This window comes from Orbicella franksi, chromosome 7 (assembly GCF_964199315.1).
Source record: "Orbicella franksi chromosome 7, jaOrbFran1.1, whole genome shotgun sequence".
Taxonomy (NCBI): domain Eukaryota; kingdom Metazoa; phylum Cnidaria; class Anthozoa; order Scleractinia; family Merulinidae; genus Orbicella; species Orbicella franksi.
This window is the reverse complement of record NC_138151.1, coordinates 18,433,031-18,453,072: the sequence shown is the minus strand read 5'-3', so window position 1 is coordinate 18,453,072 and position 20,042 is coordinate 18,433,031. Positions and strand designations below refer to the sequence as shown.

The 20,042-nt window shown below is 38.2% G+C and overlaps 1 protein-coding gene across 1 annotated transcript in view; it reads right to left on the bottom strand.

Moving 5' to 3' along the window:
• LOC145491917 (structural maintenance of chromosomes protein 4-like) overlaps positions 1-20,042 on the bottom strand; it is a 48,876-nt gene that overhangs the window by 24,282 nt on the left and 4,552 nt on the right. The window contains exons 4-15 of the mRNA XM_081471214.1: positions 18,314-18,478; positions 16,531-16,658; positions 14,915-15,012; positions 13,737-13,779; positions 10,002-10,086; positions 9,780-9,845; positions 7,090-7,167; positions 6,915-6,960; positions 3,271-3,311; positions 2,799-2,855; positions 1,898-2,019; positions 1,584-1,692 (exon numbers count right to left, since the gene is read on the bottom strand). Of these exons, the coding sequence (XP_081327340.1) occupies positions 1,584-1,692; positions 1,898-2,019; positions 2,799-2,855; positions 3,271-3,311; positions 6,915-6,960; positions 7,090-7,167; positions 9,780-9,845; positions 10,002-10,086; positions 13,737-13,779; positions 14,915-15,012; positions 16,531-16,658; positions 18,314-18,478 (1,038 nt within the window). The remainder of the gene's footprint in view (positions 1-1,583; positions 1,693-1,897; positions 2,020-2,798; positions 2,856-3,270; positions 3,312-6,914; positions 6,961-7,089; positions 7,168-9,779; positions 9,846-10,001; positions 10,087-13,736; positions 13,780-14,914; positions 15,013-16,530; positions 16,659-18,313; positions 18,479-20,042) is intronic.

Sequence of the window (20,042 nt, the reverse complement as noted above, 5' to 3'; positions counted from 1 at the left end):
GTTCCAAGAGTTTTCCAGGATCAGTACTGACCCTGAGAAAAGCCAACTTTAAAACTGCAAGGAAAATTATTATCAGCAAGGAATTACTGTGAATTTAAACAATACAGTAAATTAGAAAACAGTCCTAAGAAAATACACGCCCTGATTGGTTAAAAATCGTGTTTCTATATCTCAATGTAAACACAGAACTAGCACAAGCTGTTGACATAACGATGGCGCGAGCAAAGAGAATTTACATTTTGACGATCAAAGTAAACAACCTGCTTTTCTTTTTTTCGTCACAGTGTTTTCTGAAAGAAATAGAACATGATATCCGTGTTTCTATTTAGTTATAGAAACACTCGTGAAAGTTTGGGAGAACCCAAAAAAGCTGTGGAAACACTTGCCTGTGGCTTGTGTTCCCACAGCATTTCTCGTTCTCCCAAACTTCCACTCGTGTTTCTATAACTCGATAGAAACACGGTATATGTCAGGGTTCTCCATTGTTTTCAGTACAACAGGCAAAAGAGCATTTTAAACCGGTAAAGCAATCAGGTGAATCACAGCCTTGTTTACTAGGTCTGCTCTGTACATTACATGGAATTCAAGTCAATGTAGGTGATGTGCTTTCCAAGACAGGTGTTTCTTTCTTGAGTTACAAAACCACTTCATCGCCGATGTTGTCATTTCCTAATAAAAACATTTTCTTTGAAAAGAACTCCATCTAATATGCATTACAGTTTACTAATTTTACACCTTTGGCTTTAGATGTCAAATGAAATCAAACAGCATTTTCATTTGTAAGTGTTTTATTCTTTGTCTTAATTCTCTTGCCCTAAAGTCACAGAAAAATAGGCAAAAGCCACTTCCGGGGTATCCTCATTGTGCTTACATGAATTGTCACTACAAAATCAGCAGTCATCTCTCAAAACCAAATGAAATCGCTGCATTTTCATTTTCATTCACGTTCTGGAAGGGTTTTATTGTCAAGGATTCTCTCAAAACGTTGTCTGAAAATAGATTTTAAACACTTTTGATCTGAATGTGGAGCATTTCGTAATGAAGATAAAGTTCTCGATCACCACACGTGAATATTGGTCAATTTAACACCAGTTTTCTAAAGCCGATAGTTAGGTGGGAAGTTCATGGAACTGCAACTGTTTCCATTCGTGACTTCTTGCCATTATGATGGAGAGAAATGAGAACAAAGTTCGTTGGTGCTTCATCGTGAAACTGAACGTAAACAACTATCGATGCACGTGCAAAGAAATGACATCTGTCACAATGGAATTTGGCAGAAAGCCTGCCAAAAATTTGCGGATCTTGCCTCGAAGTTCGAAAGCCACAGATAGTACTTACAAACCATAGCCTGTGCAGTTTATCTTTTAATCTGTTTGTTTATTTTTTTACAAGGATAAAATAACGATTTCATCGGTGAAACAACTATATATTTTTTCTTTTACCTGTTGAATTTTCAAGAATTCCAAGGGATTTTAGGCGGTAATGAGTGGTGCTACAGGTGGTAAATTTTACCGGTTACCGCCTGAAACGGAGAACACTGATCATGTTCTCTATTTTTTAAATATAACCAAATGTCCACTGACCTCATCAGAAGCTTTCCTTTCTCCTTCAACAGCCTTGACCAAATCAGCTTCTGCCTTTTTTAACCTATTCTGTAACTCTGGAATTTCATCTTGTAATGACTGTATTTCACTGCACAGACAAAAAGCAAATACTGCAGGTAATGCATTCATAAGAAGATTCAAGTCAGTTGAAAATAAACCCTCATCTAGATGATGTCCATGCTATTTGTTTGAAAGTCTGTACAAGTATGAACATTAAATGTTGAGAGTAGGTAAATTAGTTGGATGCCAACTTAATCTACGTACAATTCTACTTTAGCTTAGGGAGTTGGTACCTCTTTCTATGTGTTCGGGTTTCTCTTGTCTTGTCCAAGTTGTCTTTGGCATCCTTGAGCTGGTTCAAAGCTGTTTCGTACTGACTTTTAAATAGTTCTACCTCACTCTTTGCCACATCCATCTAAAAAGTCATTAAAAGATTAAGAATCATACAAATTACTTGAAACTATAGAGTGCTTGCCTTATAAAAGAGAAGGAAAGTTTGGATAACTAATAGCTTTGGAAGACAAATAACTTTTCTGCAGCTGACAGGTAAAATTAATGTGTCATGGTTCCCATGAGAAGAAGAATGTAAATTCTCAGACATGTTATTGATATTTTTGTTTCTGCACACCATTTCTATGCATATAACTCATGTTGATCACTTTTTCTTTTCACATGCAATCAAATTTTTCTACCAAAGTGTTGTTCCAGAAAATATCCACCCCACCCCACCCCCTGGAACCCAATCCAGACCAATTCCCCTTGGAAATTCTGGTTTTAGCTTTTGAGTCACCCCTGGCTTCTGGAACCATTTCCAATTCCAATGTGTTTCCTTCCAGGAAGGAGCTGATAATGGTATGGAGCAAATTAATATCCTAGCTTGCACATTTTTTAAAGCCAAGTGAGGCTAGATCATGTCTAAATATCCTTCATATATTCTCCCAAAGTTACTCTTTTGGGGGGACCTCTTTTCTGAGTTGTTTAATATCAAAATCACTGGAAATCGTTAAAAAGTATCACTTGTTTGTTCAAAGTATTCAGTATTTTCATTTTAACAAACGGACTTAGTTCATATTATTAACATCAATGATCACTGTGTCCCAACCAGGTCTATTGTTGTATTGACTTTGGACTAAACAAAGAAGCCCAGTTAATAACTGGTAAGCTTTGTTTTCTGTTTGTAACTGCTACACAAACCTTCGACTTAGCTTCATTGACAACCTTGTTCCATCCTAATAACTCTGTTTCTTTTGCCTGTAAAAACAGAAGATGTGATCAAAATAAATTATATGGGATGACATTCAAAAAAAATCTATGAAATAGTGCAAGTTTTAATAGACAATCAAATTATTTCAAGAGTGCAATTTAGAATAAATAGGCACAAGTTAATTTTTTTAAAAATTTGTAGCCTGTGAAAAATGTATGATCGTTTATTTATTCTAACTTGAAGTAGAAAAATCATTTGATAACTTATTAATAATATATATGCAATTTAATTTTAACTCTCTGCACTCAGTCTGAACTTTCGGTAAATTTCCTAATGAAAATTAGGCATTTCCTATTTTAAAAAAGTGTGGTTAACAGAAGAGCAAAGTGAACAATGTTTAGAGCAGAAGTACAGGTGTAATAGCATTAACAGTGATATTTAAATTAAATGACTTTTCCTCACCTCCTTTTCTGTTTGGAGACCCTCAGTTTCACTCTTTAAGCCTGTAAAGTTAAATTATACACCTTAAGACTCAGACATACTGGACCAGCTGCTGAAGGTGACTCCTCAGAATTTCATTGTGTCCCTACTGTGCACCATTTTTGTGTCATTACCTCGTGCACGTACCCAAATGTACATGTACACAAAATCAAGAAATTTCCTTAAAACTAAGCTCAACAGCAAAAGGAAATGTTGGTTTTCTCTTAAATGAACGTTTTGACCTATATTTTTATAATATAACATAAGGTTTGGTGTACAAGGAAATAAGATACAGCTAGAGGGGTGCACAAAAACCCTTACTAAAGGAGGGAAATTGTGACTCGAGGAATGTTTTGTTTTTTCCATAAACTATATATTACATTGTCGCATAAGCTCAAGACTACCTATCAAGTTTTCTCCAAGTACGTCTTAAAAAAAAACGCAAAATGTAACATGAACCGATTGAATAACGCATGTGACTAGGTAAAATGGGGTAAGATAGGCCTGTTAGTTTTGAAACAGCGATCATTTATCAATTTCCTTTGCAACTTCCTACTGATTTATTATAAGTTATTATTCAAGCCAAGTACATGATTTCAAAATCAAAGCTTTCATAAAATCGTGATTTTCACACGTATGTAATAGTTCCAGAAAATTTGCTCCTAGGAAGTTGTCTTTATTGGGGCGCCACATTTCTCACAACACCCTACTTTTTTTCACATAGCATAGGCAATAAAAGACGACGCGCAACTTCTTTTAGTTAGAGATTGTTAGTGAAGTTACACCGCTACCGTGCTATGATCAGAGGATCCAAGTTACCACTATTTCAAGTGTATTTCACTTTCTCTCTGCTACCTTTGGGTGCAAGTTGTCAACCAAAGTACGTAAGTTCTTATTGTTGTAGTTATTTGGTAAGTCGCAAATTGTTAGTCTTTTCTTTGTCATGAAAAGGTTTCATTTAGTTTATCTAGGAATTGTTGAAATCGCTTTCAGCTCTGCTATTGCTAATTACCTAAGGCTTATTGTCAAGTTGCTTTATTAGTCCAATTATCATATGATTACCAAATTGTGATTCTTTCACGCTATATTTAGCTATTTTGCACAATAGCCGTTGATATCTTCGTTTGTTACAACAAGAGTTGTCATCGTCTCAGTTTTATTAGTTTCAAGTATCAATTGTCATGTCTATTTGTTTCACGCCGTGATCTTGTTAGTTTTATTATGATTGTTCTATCCTGTTGTATTTTATGCCTTATCTAAGTAGGACGTATTCTTAACTATCGCTTTCCAATGTCGAGGAAAAGTTTGTTGTTATTCATCGTGGTAGATGCAATAATAAAGTGTATTATCATTTGTCCTTACAAGCCTAAGATCTGGAAACGCTACGTAGATGATACTTTCCCCATCCTGGATCGGGATAGAGTTGACGTCTTCCTGCAACACCTGAACAGTCAACAACCATCAATCCGTTTCACCATGGAGATCGAGAACAACAACAAGATCGCCTTTCTCGACAGGTCAGTTTACAGAGAACCTGATGGCTGCCTTACCACCAGTGTCTACAGGAAACCAACACATACTGATCAGTACCTAGCGTATGATTCACACCACCCTCAGTCAGTAAAGCGCGGTATTGTGTGTGTACGACCGGGCTAAACGTCTCGTCACCAAACCATCAGTAATCGCTGGAGAGAAGAAACATCTGTCATCTGTACTTGTTTCTAACGGATATCCCTCCTCTTTTGTACAGAAGATCACAAAGGCATGAACAACCCCAAGAAGAGAGCCTGTCGTGGAATTTAAATCCACCGCCATTTTACCCTATGTCCAAGGAGTTTCAGAGTCTCTCTGCCGCTGCCTAGAACAACAAGGCATTCGCACCGTCTTTAAGTCCGACACGACACTTCGGTCACACTTAGTGCAACCAAAGGACACCGTCAACCCGGCTAAACAAGATGGTGTTGTTTACAGGATTCCCTGTGAGTGTGGCAAGGTCTACATCGGGGAAACAGGGAGATCTATGCAGGAGAGGATCAAAGAACACGACAGGGATATACGACTCGCCCGAACCCAGACCTCCGCCGTTTCTGAACACACCCACGAGACCGGCCACTATCCTATCTGGAATGAGGTCAAGTTAATTGATCGAGATCCTCACTGGTACACACGTAGGGTCAAGGAAGCTATTCACATAAGACTTCACCCTAACAACATCAACAGGGATAGTGGAATTGAAATTCCTGAAGCATGGATACCCACGATCAAGAAACACAACAACAGGAGAACGGTACAACAGCGGACCACTGAGGGAACAGCTACTTGCCGGAACAATGGAACAATAGAAGGATCGAAATGCACCAATCACAGCCAACCTTTGTGATATAAATGATACCGTGCATTCAGTTGACCTTATCGCCTGAAGAAGACTAGCAGTAAGCAGTCCAAACGTCGCGATCTACATCTCAAGTGACTACATCGTGAGACAAACGATAATACACTTTATTATCGCTTTTCAGTTCGAACCTACTTGTACGACTACTACTCTTATTTGTATCTGCTACCACTACTTGTGTTCTACTGGTTTTCGCTATTTCTTCAGTCGCTATGTATTGTGAACTTGATCTATTGACTTGATCTGTCATTAAATCAGTTTGAATCTACCAAGTGGAGTTCAAATATCTCGCACCGCACTACCCCTGTAGTTGTTTAAGATTTGAGTACAGGCAACCTCTAGAATCTTTACAATTACAAGGCCCATTATATTTCTTTTGTGAGCATGGTATGGTGGCCTATCTTTTTTATTTTTTAAACACTTGGCCCCAAGAAAGCACGCATAATTTTTAACAAAGGTGGGGAAGGGGAGCAGAAAAGCTTAATACTTATAAGGGAGCAGCTCCACATTGGCTGTTGCTGGTGACATTCCTGAGATGACTAAATTTTAACAAGCATGTAAATCCACATTTAGAATTTTCTCTTAAATGTTCAAAACAATTTCTCTAAAGTTCTTGCACACGTTCTACAAAATACCCTAATTTTGTTGCAAACTGCCTCCTTCCCATAGAAACTACATAGTCATGGAATTCACTTCCCCCAAACAACAACAGCTTACTTAATTACATTATCAACTAAATGATTATGATGAAAGTTGATTCTATTGATTCTATTACCACTGGGGTATGATAACCAGGATATACAGATTAAATATATTACTTATGGTTCACTTAATCAAATTTTATTCTACTGTATAAACAAAAGTGAAAGGAACACAACAGGTGTATTTCCCAATACAACTTTGTATCCTGAACTAGAAGTCCACTGCTTTCGTAAGATTTGTTTAGGCTAAATTGTCACTGAAATTTCTTACCTTTGCAATATAGTTACAAAGAAAATTCATGGAATTTTAGTATTACAAATTTCATGGAATTTTAATATTTTGAATGGATGCATCACTTCACTGAAAGTTTGCAGGAGTTCCATGACAACACATAACGGTAGCATAATTGATTGAATTTCCCCCTCATTACATCTGTAATGTACTGTGCTTTTGATATAAAAAATTAAGGGAGGTAAACATGCGTACTTGTAACAATATGTAAGACATGCAACTGGCATAAGGATAATTTCACCTGCCATAACTTCTGCAAGCTTCTCTTCTTCTGCTTTTCGTTTTACCTGAAAAGACAATCACACCTTGGTTTGCAGGAACAAGACCAAAACATAAAACAGCTTACTGTCAAGTTGTTACAAGCTACCTGATTGGCCACTAGTATGTGTCAATTCAATACAAAAGTAGCACAGTACCTCCAGATCATTTTTCTTTTCCTCCAGTTTTTCCAACTCTTTTTTACTTTTCTCAGGAACATTCTGAAGTTCTTCCAGCTGTATAATTAAAACAAAGTATGCAGTGAATTCAAAGAAGAACTACCCAAGGTTGCTGACAAAGCAGCAACTCCTGATGCATAGAGCGCTCATTCTGGAAGGGTATTGGACAACTTACAATCACAATGTCTGGCAAATTTTCGAAAATTTAAGGTGGCTCTGAACCCCATGCGCATAATTTTTTTACAACTTTGCCAAAGTTACAATTATTTATCCTGCTAATCAAACTTTGATAATAAAAATGAGGGGTTACCTAGCTTGGTTTTGAGTTATAAGCAGTCAAAGCTAAAATTAAGGATGTTTTTAGCAGGTCGTTATGTTGCTATGGTAACCTATTGTCTCAAGAAAATGATAATAAAGTTTTAAAGTCAATCGTTAAAGCGCAGTTAATGGAGTGTGACATTATTTACGTACAGTCACTAGCTTACTATTGTTAAACGTAACGCAATAGAACTGTTACATGTTAGAACATTATAGAAGTTTTTCTTGTCTAGTTTAAACAATATTCACAATAGCCTTTCACGCATGCATGCTGCAACAACGCCTGGTTTAACTATATCATGCGTTTTGTATGGCTAGTCTTTTAAATAGCCCTATTCTTGTTTCCTTCAAGGCTGCATGGGCGCTGTACTTTTCATGGTACACGATTTTATATTGGTTTAAACCCAGACATCAGTCTACCTATAAAAGAGTCTTAGCTTGGACTCCACAGGTATCAGTGGCGGTTAAGTCTTGCAACAACTTCCCCAAGCTTCGTTTTCGCTAATTCAGTGGTGCTATTTAACGCTCTTTTATGCCTCTTCTTGTCCGATCCAGCACGTGCCAGCAGAGTCGGCTCGTAGTGCTGGGGAGATAAGTAAGGCTTGAGAACTGTCTACACTCTCGCACGATGCTGACCAGAGGTCAGCTCATAGTGCCGTTTAGAGTTACGCTTCTAGGACGCGCAAGCTTTTGTCCTTGCCAACTTGTCCAATCCAGTGCAGAATTAACTGCTGGGGAGATAAGTTTGGCATTTGGTCACACAATGGAAGTTTGTCTGTCACGCCGATTGCGGAGCGGTGTTCCCCCCTTTACGCCATACAATGCGTGTTTATTGCTTGTGTTTGTCAGGGTATTTAAAGCATTACTCTCTAGGAACTGCAACATTAACAAGGTGTTCACCAATAATTGGACAGTTTTTTGATACCATGAAAGGCATCCACATCGGTCATCAAGTCATCAGCCGGGCAAGTATGCCAGATGATATAATTGCCCTGGGAAAATTTTACTTGTGAGTTCAATAGGGACGAATGGCAACTGAACAGCATGTAAATGAACAGTTTCCATTATTATTATTTTTCACGTGACAAGTCTCCCAGTACATCATGTCCGTAGTTGCCGCTGTCAGCCTACAAAGAAAATCCAGGTACAAATGAAAACCAAGGCCTCTTTGACTGTCATGAGGGCTGAAAGAAATGCTTTTGCTCTTCCTGCTCGTATTTGGTTTGTTTTTCCAAAGTGTTATCATTATTACCTAACACCATATCCTTATCAAAACAGCTGATGCGATCGCGCCATGTGTTGTTGCTGATGCAGATGTAGTGCAGAGCATCAGCGGTTGACAAAATGAAAATTGAGCCGGCAATGATTTCATTCATAGAGAATACCACATCATCCAAAATGGCGGACCAAAGTGATGATTTTATAGCAAAAGAAAGCTGCAAATCTTTATCTGTTTTCTGAAAGTTCCAAATGGATGACAAGTGGTCAGAATGCAGGGAACATATGAGAAAATTTAAGAAACTACGGACGACCAGACAATTGAGAATACAGATCCCTGCCATGATTGTAGCTGATGCTGGAAACTGTTCTGAGCCACCTTAAATTTACTTGAAGTGTCAAAACTGTTCATGATCAATCCTGCCAATTGTCAACCTATTCTTGCAGTTAGTTGGTCAGACATGAGCATGAAGTGAACATGCTTCTATGCTTTTTCCTCACAACTATAGAACCCTTTACCCAAAGAATTAATTGAATCCTTGGAAATATCTATATTAAGTTTTTAGAGAGAGCTATTTTAAAAAAGAAATCCATTCCATGGTGTGTTAAATGAAACTAGTTTTAATGGCACAACAGTCAAATCTATATACATGTAATACAGACACCAAAGGGGCAGATCTGAGTGTCCTTTGAATTCTCAGGCCCATTTCTCAAAAGCCCAGGAAACTTTGCAGGACCGAAAAGTCATTTTTAGTTCATCTGTATCTAAAAACAGAGAGGTGTATACGTCTGAAACTTCTTGCACAAAGAGAACATCTTTTCATGTTAAGAATATGTGAATAAATCAGCTCTGTAGTCAAAAGGTTTGAGATTTTCCTACGGCTTTTCGGGACATCCGAGAAACTGGCCCCTGGTTTTGCTGGGACTAAGTGAACTGTCGATAATATGAAGGTCTTCCTAGGGAGAGGTTCAACTGTCTTATTTTTTAACTTTATACATGTACATTGTACATGTTGTGAATTTTATAAATACACCATAAGAACTTTGTTACGACATGACTGAGAGAATCTCTTGGGTTATATTCAACTGAAAATTAATATAAGCTATTTCAAACAAGACATGACAAACTGTACCTTGCATTTTTCCTTCTCAAGGTTTTTCTGCATCTTTTTGTGATTTTGTTTTGAGTGTTTATAATCCTAGGAGAGAATTAACTCAAACATTCAGAATAACAACTATACCAATTACACTACAGTGTATCTGTCCACTTGCCCAGGTCTCTGCCACATTACCACATAGACCTTAGCCTTGCAAAGTTTACTGAGCAAGCGGAAGAGGTTAAAGGCTGAACTAACCTCCCGAAGTTTTAGGTCATCTCTCTCATATGCTGCAAAGTTCTTTTTGGTCTCCTCAGCTACTTTAGCAAGTTCTTCATGTTTCCTGACAAAAATAAATTGACAACTGTTTTTAAAGTGTATATGACATGAAAAATAATTTCTGCTTATTTGAAAGGCCTTTCAAAATACAAAAGAATGGCATTTTTCTTTTTGAAATATCTTTTTTCGTTTTAGAGATATTGACGTTTTTCTATTATGCAAATTAGATCAGTGATGACATCATAAGGTTTGCAACTGACAAGCGATAAAATACTGAATAATCAATTTCTCTGGAAATATTGAAGCAGTGTTCTCTAAACTTGGCACCACAAATGTGCATCACAAAACAAACAAAATGACACCCTTAGTGCTGTTGCCATAACAACAGTTTCGCTGCTGGTGCTGTCTTAATAAAATCTGAAATTCCCAGTTTTTGTCTTAAACCAAGAACCATCTACCCCACCCAATCTAATGATGGGAGTTTAGACAATATGGGAACTATGTCTGTTCCAAGTAGGACCTTTTGTCTCTCTTTAGAGGTTGCAAATGGGGATATTTGGTTTTTTGAGAGAAAGAGACTGGAGCCAAAAAGAGTTGCTATGGCAACAGCACTAAGGGTGTCATTTTGTTTCTTTTGTAATGCACATTTGTGGTGCCAAGTTTCAAGAACACCGCTTCGATATTTCTATGGAAATTGTTTATCCAGTATTTTACCATTTTTTAGTTGCAAACAATATGACATCATCATTGCTCCAATTTGCATAACAGAAAAACATCAATATCTCGAAAATGAAAAATAATATTTCAAAAAGAAAAATGCCATTCTTCTGTAATTTGAAAGGCCTTTCTACAAAAATTATTTGTCAGGTCATATACACTTTAAGCATATTAGCAAGTGTATCATTCCCTGAGTTCTTGTTAACCTGTTCATAAAAGAAACATTGAAAACTTATGAATCATGGTTCAATGCAGTCCTTCCAAAACTGTGGAAGGATGAAAAGATTTTGAGTCAAAACTGACAAGTGGTAATGTTGTGATCAGGGCTCTCAATAAGGACTGTAACCTGTAACACCTGCTATGGTTGAGTATGTTTGATGGGTCCTTGATGTTACGGGTGAATTTGCATGTTGTCAATACAATTTACCCAAAAACTAACAAGTGCGTTACAGGTCTGAAGATCACGGCTACAGGGGAATTGAAACTTAATAACAGCCCTGGTGATATCCATCAATCATCATGTAGCATCTCTTATGAGATACATAGTTCAGACCCTTTTTGCACTAAAAATTCAAAGACTTTTCATGGACATTCCAGGACACGACTCCAATTTTTCAAGGGCCCCTCCACTGAAACAAAAATCCAGTAGAATGTGACACTAGGTGCTCAGATTTAAGGAACCATGCCACATTTCTCCAGGTGTAAGTAGTTTTTTTGATTCTTCCACTATGTGTAGGGCTCAAAATTAACGCTCGCAAACTCTCAAAATGCGAGTGATTTTGATAATCTGCGAGTGAGAAAAATATCCACTAGCAAATGTTTGCGACTTAGAATCATCCATGTCTCCCCAACATTTAGAGAAAACTGTTCGAACACAAGAAGGAATGTACAGACGACATCTGAGGCAAATTAAACAGCAGACGTTGAGCTGAGAAGAGCACATTTTTGTTAGCTACTGGCCAGCGGTATTACACCGAGGCTCCACGCCACACCTGCGCATTAGCGTGTTGTTGTCGTTCCTTGTGGTTTTGGAGTTATCATTTTCCTAACATATGTTAAAAAAAACTTCATTCTTCAAGAGGCCCTCGGGGCCCTCAACCTCTAACACGAGTGCCAGTGGTGATGAAGACCTTGAGCCACAGAAGAACAAGGGTTCATGAAGGTGTTCCATTAAACATCAGTGTATCCTTTGGCAACTGCTGCTTTGAATGAAGATTTTCCAAAATGAAGAGAGTGAAGTCAAACTGCTGTTGTGCTTTGGGCACTAATACCATGGACATGCTGATGAGAGTGAAAATTGACGGCCCAAAAAAAAAAGGCTGATTATCACCTCAGAGCTGAAGTAGATAGGTGGTTGCTGTCGGGACAACGACAAAGGAGACCAATTCTAATCTTTAATTCAGACAGGGTCATTGACATTTCAAAGGGAAAGAATTCACTAGTGGTCTCACCAGTTTGCTAGTGGAAAAAACTCTTACTAGCAAAACTTTGCAAGTGGACTAAAAAGTTAACTTTGAGCCCTGATGTGGGTATTTTTTTCGTCCAGCACTTAGGGCCTGATTACATGAGCCGGGCTGATGTCAGTTTGCTGGGATTTCGGCACGTTTGTTAAATGCAACAAAAATCAAATTCGCGATTACATGACAACTGGGCCAGCCCAATTAGGTGAGATCCCGGTCTCACGGTGACGGGATCCTGGCTAACCGCGCTGAGATTTTTCCATGTAATCACATTTGCGGAGTTAGCCCGGCTTATTAAGCCAGCGAGAGTACAGCGGGTAATACAATGCCTTCTTCCTGCCAAAATCATGCTCGCTCTGGTCTTTCACAGTTCATCGCATCAGCCATCAACCAGGCTGGCTCGCCTCATGTAATACCGGGCTGAAAGTCATCTTGGCACACCAAAGGAGCCTGGCTATCCGGGCCAGCCCGGCTCACGTAAACAGGCCCATAATATGGCAACTTGTTCCTTTTCACTCAAAATTTCAATGTTTTCAAGGACCCACTGTACCTTTCACTAACTTTCAAGGCCTAGAATTTTGATTTTCAAATTCAAGGACTGTCAAGATGTGCACAGACCCTGGAGATGAAGTGAGGGTGTTGTAGAAGAACAGACTTTGGCAAAATTAAAAGCTCTGGGCAGGAGCAATATACAAAAGAACCATTCGTGGGTAGGATTTGCCTCCTGAGAAATGCTGGCAGAATGGGACTGTCAGTGTTCAGGATTGTCTCAAGAGTGAAAGATGAAGTCCTGGACAATATTATGTTCAAGAGTCAAGAAAAAAACACCAAAAGTTGCAAACCAGAGCAATTAAGTTGATGATTACAAGGAAAAGTCATGCAAGGTCAGTTCCTGAGACAGATAGAGGTGGTGTGCCTTGTGACAAGAGTGGATGTAGTTAAATATAGCAGCTTTGAAAAGAGAACAATTGCAATGAAGCCCAAGATCAATCAGCTCTATAGACAGGATGTGTAATGATATGTACAGGAGAACCTGTGTACAATAATCATAGTCTCTAAATGTTTGTCCAAGAGAAGTTAAAAAGCAAGGCTTGGCAATGCAGTTAAGCTGTTCACTGGGGTATAAGGATAAATGATATGACCATGCACCAGAAAGGGCCACAGAGAAATTATATTGAGTCAAGATCACAAGCCCACGTTCGGTACTCTCTGCACCTCCCAACATTTCTCTATGGTAAATGAACTCAAGATAATATGACTGCTTTCACACTTATGCACAGAGCTTAGGCAGTTAAAAAGTGTGGAAAAAATTACAGGCTTGAACCTTGAGCAGAATTCATTCCCAAGACCACCATGATCTACTGAATTTTTCCAGGCTTTGTTTTAGGAACCAGCTGAGCTGCATGCAGTACCATAACAAAATTGATGATAGCCAACAAAAAAGGAATTGCTATTGTAACCCCTATCCCTCTAATTGTCATTTGCATCATTGCTAGAAGATAATAGACCGTTTTCTTTTGCAAATGTTTTCTCTTACTTTGATGCTTTCTTGTGTTCCTTCATCTGAACTTTCTTTTTCTCTATAACAAAAAAGGTCAACCACATGAGCTTTCCAGCACAGAAATAAGTACTGGTAATGCTCCACATAATCAGCTGTACCACTGCTGTACACTTCCAAAAATAACAACCCTTATTACTTTCAGAATTAGGAACCTTGGCTTTGTGGTTCATTACTTTACAGGGGTAAAAACTTTCAGGGAGCAAAAAGTTGCTACATCTGAGCTCTTTTTATGACATAAAAGACAGAAATTCATCAAAACAGTTCTTAAAACAATTTATATCTAAGTATGTTGCTGCCACATTGGTGGGCTCTTTACGTCTACACCGTGTTGTCAGTGGCAGGAAAGCAAGTAAGATACAGTCAACTGTTTGTAATTCATGATGCACTGCTATCCTAGTCTGCTGTAACAATATTCTCAGTGCACTGGTTGAGTTTTCAATTTAAATTTGATGAAACATTCCTTTTAATACGCTTCCATTGAAAATGATGCATAGCTTTCAATTTTTATTGGAAGAAAGGTTCGTGGTTAGTACATTCCTGTTACTTGATGAAAATTCTATGGTCCCACTATTTTTGGACAGGAGGAAGGGGTTGGGGGTGGGCTCACTACATGTACTTTTGGGATTTATTAGCAGCCACAATTTTTTAATGTAATTTTCAGGAGGTCATTACTTTCAGATGTTTATGGTAGTTTAGAAGGTCAATTTTGGATCAAGGTCAGCTGCTATCATGGTTACCAAATTTCTTCCTTTCTTCCCTTTTCCTTGTCGCGACATTGAGCTCTCAAAACATATCACAAACTTTGCTCATCCTCTTCGGGCTAATGAGGACTCTTGAGGCTGGAAACATATCACAAACTTTACTAATCCACAAATGGTTTAACTTGGAAAGTGGGGACTTGTAAATGAATGCCTTTAACACATGTACATATAGAAATGAAGGAAAGAAGGGGAAAAAATTTTCCCTGCAAAATGCTTGAACCTACAGTGTACGGTCCTTTGAAGGGGATAGGAGTCATACATTTATGACTGGAAGGATTTAGAGCTGTTTTCAACAATAAACAGACTGTATTGCTAAAGATTGTTAGTGAAACTTATGTTGTATGTTAACAAGAACCTCAAAGTGACTACCATAATCTTTTGCCTTTTACTTACCTGTAAAATCAGCAAGTTCCTTCTTTAATTCGTCAAATCCCTTTTTAATTTCATCTCTCTTTTCTGCTGCCTTCTCTTCATTCAAGGTGCACTCGTATCTGTGAATCAAATTCCCAGAAGTAATGTATGCCATTGACTGGTATTTGGTATTTGGACACCTGAAATTCGTATTTGTATGACTCATTTTTTCCCGATTCCAAATAGTGGTCAGCAGCAAACAATTATACAGTTGAGAGGGTGGATTCCTCTCCTAGCAGGACGCAGGATACTTATCCCATGAGCCTAATGTAATGGCTGGCCATAGCTCCCATGCTCAGTGGCAGGGCATCTGGACTAGAAACTAGAAGGTCTTAGGTTTGACACCTAAATGTACCTGAAAAGCTCAGATTTCTTTTTCTGAGTATGCCTGTGTCTCTTGGAAAAAAAACTGTCTTTTCCATTTTACAGATTTTCAATAAATCTATGGAATATTATTACATTTAGTGTCTATCTTTTGTTACACTTGAATGAAAATCTTCCATTGCATATCACCAGGAGCCCATAAAATATAGCTCTGAAAATGCTCAAAAGACTATAATTTGTTGAGTTTCAGACCTCATTATTTAGTGGTTTCAAAAAGTGTACATCAAAAAAGAAATAATTATTGTTTGATCACATTTCCAAACAGTGAAAAGGTGGCCAAAAATACAAAAATGTGCAGTGGAGTGTTTGTTGACAAGCTTAATTGAGATGCTTGGAAGTATGATGAAACTCTGGGTTGAAATTTTGATATATCTTCAAAACTGACATTAAACCAAGAAGAAAACTGGGATAATAAAAATTGTAAAATTGCAGTCTGAGATCCAATATCCAAACTAAGATCACATAATGATTTCCTTTGTTTTAGCTTTAGAAGTCATTAAGGAGTTTGAATCCACATGTGCCACTAGGCATTACAGGATTGAGAAGATCCAGGGTTATAGAATATTAAGTTTCTAAGCAAATGGCTTGAAAAGGTAGACAGGAAGTTAAATTGCTACTATAGAGTTATAAAATGTAATTTCAGGGAAGATAGGCTCCTATGAAAGCCACTTATTAAAACCTCTGATGTTCTAGCATTCTCCGTTATTCCAGGTTCCTGCAGATTTCGTGTCACATTAACATAAACAACAATTACGTGAAAGTGAATTTTGATAAAATAACTAGAGATTTTTTTACTCCTATAAAGAGTACATTATCATTTAACATAGATAAGGAAGAACTAAATTCAAGCATTTTTGTTATTCTCCTTTGCATCTGGTCAGTGTGAAATATTCTACATCAGATTAAACTTTAATACATGGCTGTTCTTCTTAAAATTATAACTGTGCAACCAAACTCAGATCATATCTGTAGTGTGAATTTCCCATTTTTGCAGGGCATCCTTAACCTGTGAAATAAAACTTGAATGTATATCTTAGTTTTACCTGATATAATTTGCACAGCTACTTATCCATGAAACCCAACATTTTTTCCAAATTTCAGCCAAATTGGTGATTTAATTTCAGTCTTACCACCTTTTCAGTCTTTTCACCTTTTCAAGGCACTATAACCCATCAAATAATAATATTGGTCTGAAACAAAACTAAATCACTTACATGTATCTCTGAAATAAGACATTTCTTTGTTTTGTAATGGCATTCTCCATGCTGAGATATTCCACAGCTTCATTCTTGGATCCCTCAAGTTCATCTTTCTCTTTTTCTACAGCTTTCACTCTGTTCAGCTAAAGTTAAATGTATCACGTCCTTTATTAACCACTTTCAACTGGATTTTCAAGGCTGCAAGTATATTTGAAGGTGATGATGGAATAGGGTACTCAGTGAAACAAAGAGGCCAATAGTCTGAGAGCATACACATACAGTGTATACTGTAATAATATTATTGGCACATACAAGTCAGTTGGTTCTAGGTTTTAATGTCTTTGTTTTTACAAATATTATTTCCAATGAACAAATGGTTCACTGTGATGGCTACCAGGGCAAGTGGGTGTGTGCGGCTCATGGCTACATACGTTGCAAGAAGGGCAGGCCATTGTCAACTTCCAATTGTGATATAAAATGTGTAGGTGCACTGCCTATTGATCAGTTCTACATCAAAACTCCATCCGTGTAACTAGCAGTGCTCTCCTCATAGCTTGCATACAGGATCTGTCCTTGTCACTGGGAGTGCCTCTTAGCACTTATCTCCTGCTTCTGTAGAATGGAGCCCCAGTAGAGTTACCCAGGACCTGCAGTAACATCTGGCCATCTGCCTCTTCAGGTGTGTGCTGTCGCTATACACTATGGTTACCAGACGATTGGTGTTTGGGGTTATCTTGGGGATCAGCAGTTCTCCTTGACCAGAACCTTATCCAGCCACAGCATCTACATCAGGGGTGCCACCACTGCCACTCGCAGTGGAGTTTCAGCTATGGTCCACTGGCCCAGCACTGCAACTCAGCTCTACATCAGTTCTCCATCCGAGTCTTAAGCGCCGCTCTCCTTAAAGCTGGCAAAAAGGACCTGTCCCGGTCACCTGCGGTGCCTCTTAGCATTTACTCCTGCTTCCATTGCATGGTGCCCCAGGACAGTTTCTTGGGACCTGCAGCAATATCTAGCCATCTGCCTCATCAGGTGCGTGCTGTTGCTATTCACTATTGATAGTCATCAGATTGTTGGTCCTTCACGTTTTTGGGGGGATTGGAGGAACCAGGTCATATTGCTGGAAAGTCCCTCCATTGTCCAAGCACCTGGAGAAAGGTTTCCATTGGCTGGTTCCCACTTCCAAGGCCTCCTTCTGCATATTGTATTTGGCACCCTGCTAACCTTTTAGTCACCAGTTTTCAAGCTCATCTTTTTGTGATGAGTTTAAATGTAGCTAAATATCATTTTATAATAGGCAAAGTTAAACTTAAACCAATGCAGCCAGCAGTCTGCCCCTTGCTGGTATGTGATCTGTGGGGCCACTGTCAGGGGATTCACAAGGCCCTTGCATTTCACTACACTACTACACTACATGTTCTGTTCAGTTGGCTGATCTTTGCAGATCATTTCACAGCTCATGCTAGTGAATCTTTACAGAATCTTGCTCCCACTCCTCCCTCCCTCTTGGTATGCTGATATATTTCAGCATGTGAAGGTAACAGTTAGTGGCTGCTTCTCGGGATGGTTCCCACTTCCAGATTTACAACTGAACTTTGTAAAAGCATTGTTTCCACCCAATAACAATGTTTCAACACAGGAGAAATTGCAGGTACTAATTTTCAACATTGAGAGCGAGAGAAGAAGGTAAGCAAAAACATCCCATTCACAAAATAGAGTAAAATACCACAAATGCGCAAATTCAACAATGCATGGTTAGTACATGTAGTATCAGGTGGATATTATTTGTCTTGCTTACCTTTTCTCCTCGAGCTTCATTTAAGTTTTCAACCTCGTTAGTTAACTGTTCAATTGGCTCTTTGAAGCGACTTGATCCAACAATGTCTTCTAGATACTCCAGCATGCCTTCTTCATGCTCAGATTGCGCTTTCGGTTTCATCATGGATATCTGTTCAACTTCTCCCTGATGACAGAAATATGGCAGGGTGAATGGAAATTATTCTGTCAAAGATTGACAGTAATGAACATGTAGACTATGGGACCTGCAGTTTACCAATTGGTTTTATACCAGTCTACTGCCCTGAGCAATAGTTAGAGATTTGTTGAACAACAAACATCCTTCTGTGGTACTTACATGCAGTTGTATTGGTCATAATGAAGACAACAGAAACAAATGTGAAATTATACATAATTTTAGAAAATGAAATTATAATTTCAATAATTCACTGCATACATACATACGTACAAACATATCTACATACATGTATATGAATGTATCTACACTATTTAACCCATTGACTCCCGCAGCTTTTTGCCAAAAACACATTTTTTAGATAGTTTGGAGACTTGGATATGAGCCAAAATGAAATTAGCTCCAATCTACTCCGAAAGGCATTTGCAACATGACTGCATGCCTTTCTTTCCACTAGCATTGCGTTTTATGTTATTGCTGCTCTAGCATGCGCAGAAATCAAAATTTGGAGAGCAAGTGACCTATGTCTTTAGGCTTTGGGGTTTTCTCAATTTTTTTTTTTTTTGGGTCTTTCCTTTTTCTCCTTTTCTTATCTTTTTGCTGCAGTGATTGACCTTCTACTGGACTTGCTTCCGGTTCAAAAAATTCTGAGAAAGCATCATCAAGATGGACAATTTTTACCACGGAGTAGTTAAGTGTTGTGGCAGGAAATTTTGCTCCGGGTTTTTCAGTCAAATTTCTGAGCATTTTCATGCATATTTCAGGCTCCATTGAGCTGATCAATCACTCTGAACTGGGTATCACTGGAAGAATCTTTTCCTCCTGCAGAACTTGAGTATAGATGATGCCAATTTTGGTCAAAGGTGATGATGTCAGAAGTGGAGCAAAGGCCACTGCTCGTCACTGGGTTAAATGGCGTAAAGATGAAGATAAACTATTTCTAAGTAAATTGATTTGATAACAGCTACAATCAAATCTCTCAATTAACATGTATGAAATTTATGGTATAAAATGTCTCAATGTTTATTGTTGATAGAGCAAGCTCCCTTCAAGAAGTTGATTTTCACAACCTGATTCATCTTCTCAGTTCTGATTTGAAGCTCTTCAGTAATTGTTTTGTTTTGTTTTGTTTTCAATTTTCCTAGGCTCCAAGCCATTGGGCCATTATGTGCCAGTGCAGTGTTTCAGCCAGAAAATTTTACTTAAGGGCCAAAGTGGCTCCTGAAGATCTTTTTTAGGAGCCAATTTTCTAGGAAAGGGGCCAATAAACTGAAAGCTACAGAAGGAAAAAATGCATCAGGGTACCAAGGAAAATAAGGCAGTTTATTAGGATCTATGATAAAATTTAATAGTAAGTGCTTTTTGAAGGGTTTCTACTCAATAAAGTTTCTTTTGAATCAGATACTAGTATGAAGGATCCGTGCATTACAAGAGAACAATCCTTAGGCCTACATGACGTAGTCAATGATCAAGGGTCAGCCATTTGGAAGTTTTCCGATATGAGAGAATCAATACAGCAAAGTAAAAGTACAGATTGACTTCTTTTCTTATGTTG